At 54.9% G+C, this 2574-nt stretch overlaps 1 protein-coding gene across 1 annotated transcript; it reads right to left on the reverse strand.

Annotated features, from left to right (window-relative positions):
* Positions 1 to 8: 8 nt before the first annotated feature.
* Positions 9 to 328, reverse strand: FIBRA_05382 (uncharacterized protein; the record flags this gene model as incomplete). Its single annotated transcript, XM_012327149.1, has 2 exons — positions 9 to 94; positions 160 to 328. 2 exons carry the CDS (start codon positions 326 to 328, stop codon positions 9 to 11), a joined length of 255 nt encoding a protein of 84 aa, XP_012182539.1.
* Positions 329 to 2574: the final 2246 nt, after the last annotated feature.

Genomic DNA, 2574 nt, shown 5'->3' on the forward strand with positions numbered 1-2574 from the left:
GAGTCAGTTCAAGAGCGAGCGAAAGGAGCAGTGGAGTGGGCGAAGAGGAGATGCAGGAGGATGGCGAATGACTCTCCCAGCTCACCATCCCTGCCTTATATCATGCCTGACACCTTAGCGTCCCAGACCCATGCCTCTCACACAGACGCAGAGACGTACCTTCAACCCACCATCCTCCGCGAAGACGGCCCCAGCGGTTCCCGCACCCGCCCGCACCATGGCTGTCAGTCTGCTGCACATGCAGCATGCGTCCGTGTATCGTGGGTTCCGTGACAGGATCTGGCCTGACACTAGCCATGTCCGGTACACCCGGCATGACATGTCGCATGGCGGCGGGCGCAGGATGTCAGACGGACACTGTGGGGTGCCCCAGCGCAATCTGCGATGGGCTTCGCAAGATACTATCTCGGAAGCTCCATCACCACCCGCACCAGTGCGAAATTGAATGCACCAAATTCAAGCGGCGAATTCAAGGAGCGAGTCCACCACTCAGCTGCAGCTCATCCTGGGACACACCGCACTATTAGCATAGTATTAGACCCTCGACGCCACACGGTACCGTCGGCAAAATATTCTACTTCGTCCGTGGCAAAGAGCTCTTGGGTAACCAGCGGGAGGCTAGCGTCGGAAGAATCTCTCGCAGGATTCGCGTCACGGAAGATCCGCCAGACATACGCAGGCTTGGCGCTGCACACTCTACTCAAGTTTGAGTCTGTGTGAGCCGGCCTGTGATCGAGATCGCAACATTCCGTTCATGTCTTCGCCCTGTCCGAAGCCAGCACTGTAAAATCCAATCTCACCTCTCAATCCTGAAGTCTCGGCAAAATGGATCGTTCTCGCGCTGTGCATTGACACACGATGCCCTCATCAGCGTGTCAACAGAGCCGTGCAAATATTTGAACAGCTGAACATGACATCACCAGACGTTGGTCAAGACTATAGTTCATGCGGACACTGGACAAGCAAGCTGGCTGAGAATACGATGAGGACTGCCGCCAGCGAGAGTGCCTAGCCCAGGAATCGGAAGCCACCGATCGATCCGACTGACGGTGCCTGCTCTCACCGTCAGCTGGCAGCCTTCGAGCGTCTCCTCCCATTCCCCGAATTATATCCATTTCTTGGATATCATCTCTGAACACATAGCTTTGAGTACATGTTCGCGCAATACGCAAGAACATTCCTACTGGTTCATGCAGTCACTCGAATGGAATTATGATAAGTTCAATACCACTCGCGTCGATAGAGTAGCGACGGCTATTTTAAGTGGCCTCCATTGTCAATTCAGATACGACAGCATCGGACCAGACCGCAGAGATCGTGTCAATGGTGGTGCCATGAGGCAAGGAGGTTCAGCTTACTTACTCGTCGTCATTCGCGCATGAAGAATGATTCCGACAACAAACTTGAGTTCTGAGATGCTATGATACTGACCAGAATCCGACTCGGACTCACCGGCGCGCGGGGAAAGTGGCAGCGTGATTCGAGTGTGAGCCGGTCTGAGTGAGCGCCACCGCGATAACGAAGAAAGAAACTCCGTCCCAATCCTAGCAGACGGAAGCGTGCGCCGGACATGCCGCGGAGTCAATAATGCGATCTGGGCCACCGCCGGCCAGATACCATTTTCAGTTGAAGCCGTTAGAAACGCCGTCACGCAGACAACTGCACTGCTGCAGACAAACGGTCTATCTTTCACCCGACGAGCAATCTCTGCAGCTCTCACTTTGTGCCTGGAGGGTGGAGGATTTGACAGATATTCCGTGAGGTAAATCTTCCGACACATTCTTCCCATGATGCGCTCCATTCGTTTGCTACCATGTCGACGCTGCTTAACGCTGAGACTCGACGAGTCGGGCATACTCCTCGGATTTTATCCAACGTTTGCTAATTGTTCATTGGTGCATGACGAAGGAATCCAGGACATTCGCTACTATGTGAAATCCTGCATCAGCTGAGCCACTGTGCTAAGGTCTCTGGCATCGCGTTCCAAATTGAGCTGTGAGTTCACAGTGTTTGATTTAGCATCCTGCACTCATCCTCCCGAAATAGACCTGTCACTTTGGGCTGGTCCATAGTCCAAGATCTGTATGCGTGCACGCCCGTGTACCCACGGTGAGCGGACACAGTAGGGCACGTAGCGATCGTGTTGACAGCCACCGGGTGGCAGCAGGCACTCGATCGTGGCCGGAACTGCAGAGATGGTGAACATGGGTGTGTGTCGCCGGCAGACGCATCTTTCGCCGTCTGTGGTTAGGAGGAAATAAAAGACGTCGACCATGAACGAGAACAGCCAAGGTCCCATCCTCTTCCGTCCACTTCCGTTCTCTTGCATTCCCTGCAGTCACCCTCAGCCACTACAGCCGCCGCATTTGCCATGGCAAAACTCCTATCGTTCGTGTTCTGTGCTGTCCTTCTCTCCGCCACGTCCACACTTGCTCTCCCGACGCCGCTCGAGGGCACAGTCGTGGTGAGCAACAGCTCCAGCGTCTCGTCGAGGTCGACCACGACGTCTGCGATCCCGGCAAGCGAGACGGTCGCGCCGGCGAGCGACGACCCGAACTATGTGATGTGGAACAC

The sequence above is a fragment of the Fibroporia radiculosa genome, assembly GCF_000313525.1.
Source record: "Fibroporia radiculosa TFFH 294 genomic supercontigs, scaffold4387, whole genome shotgun sequence".
In the NCBI taxonomy this organism is placed as follows: Eukaryota; Fungi; Basidiomycota; class Agaricomycetes; order Polyporales; family Fibroporiaceae; genus Fibroporia; species Fibroporia radiculosa.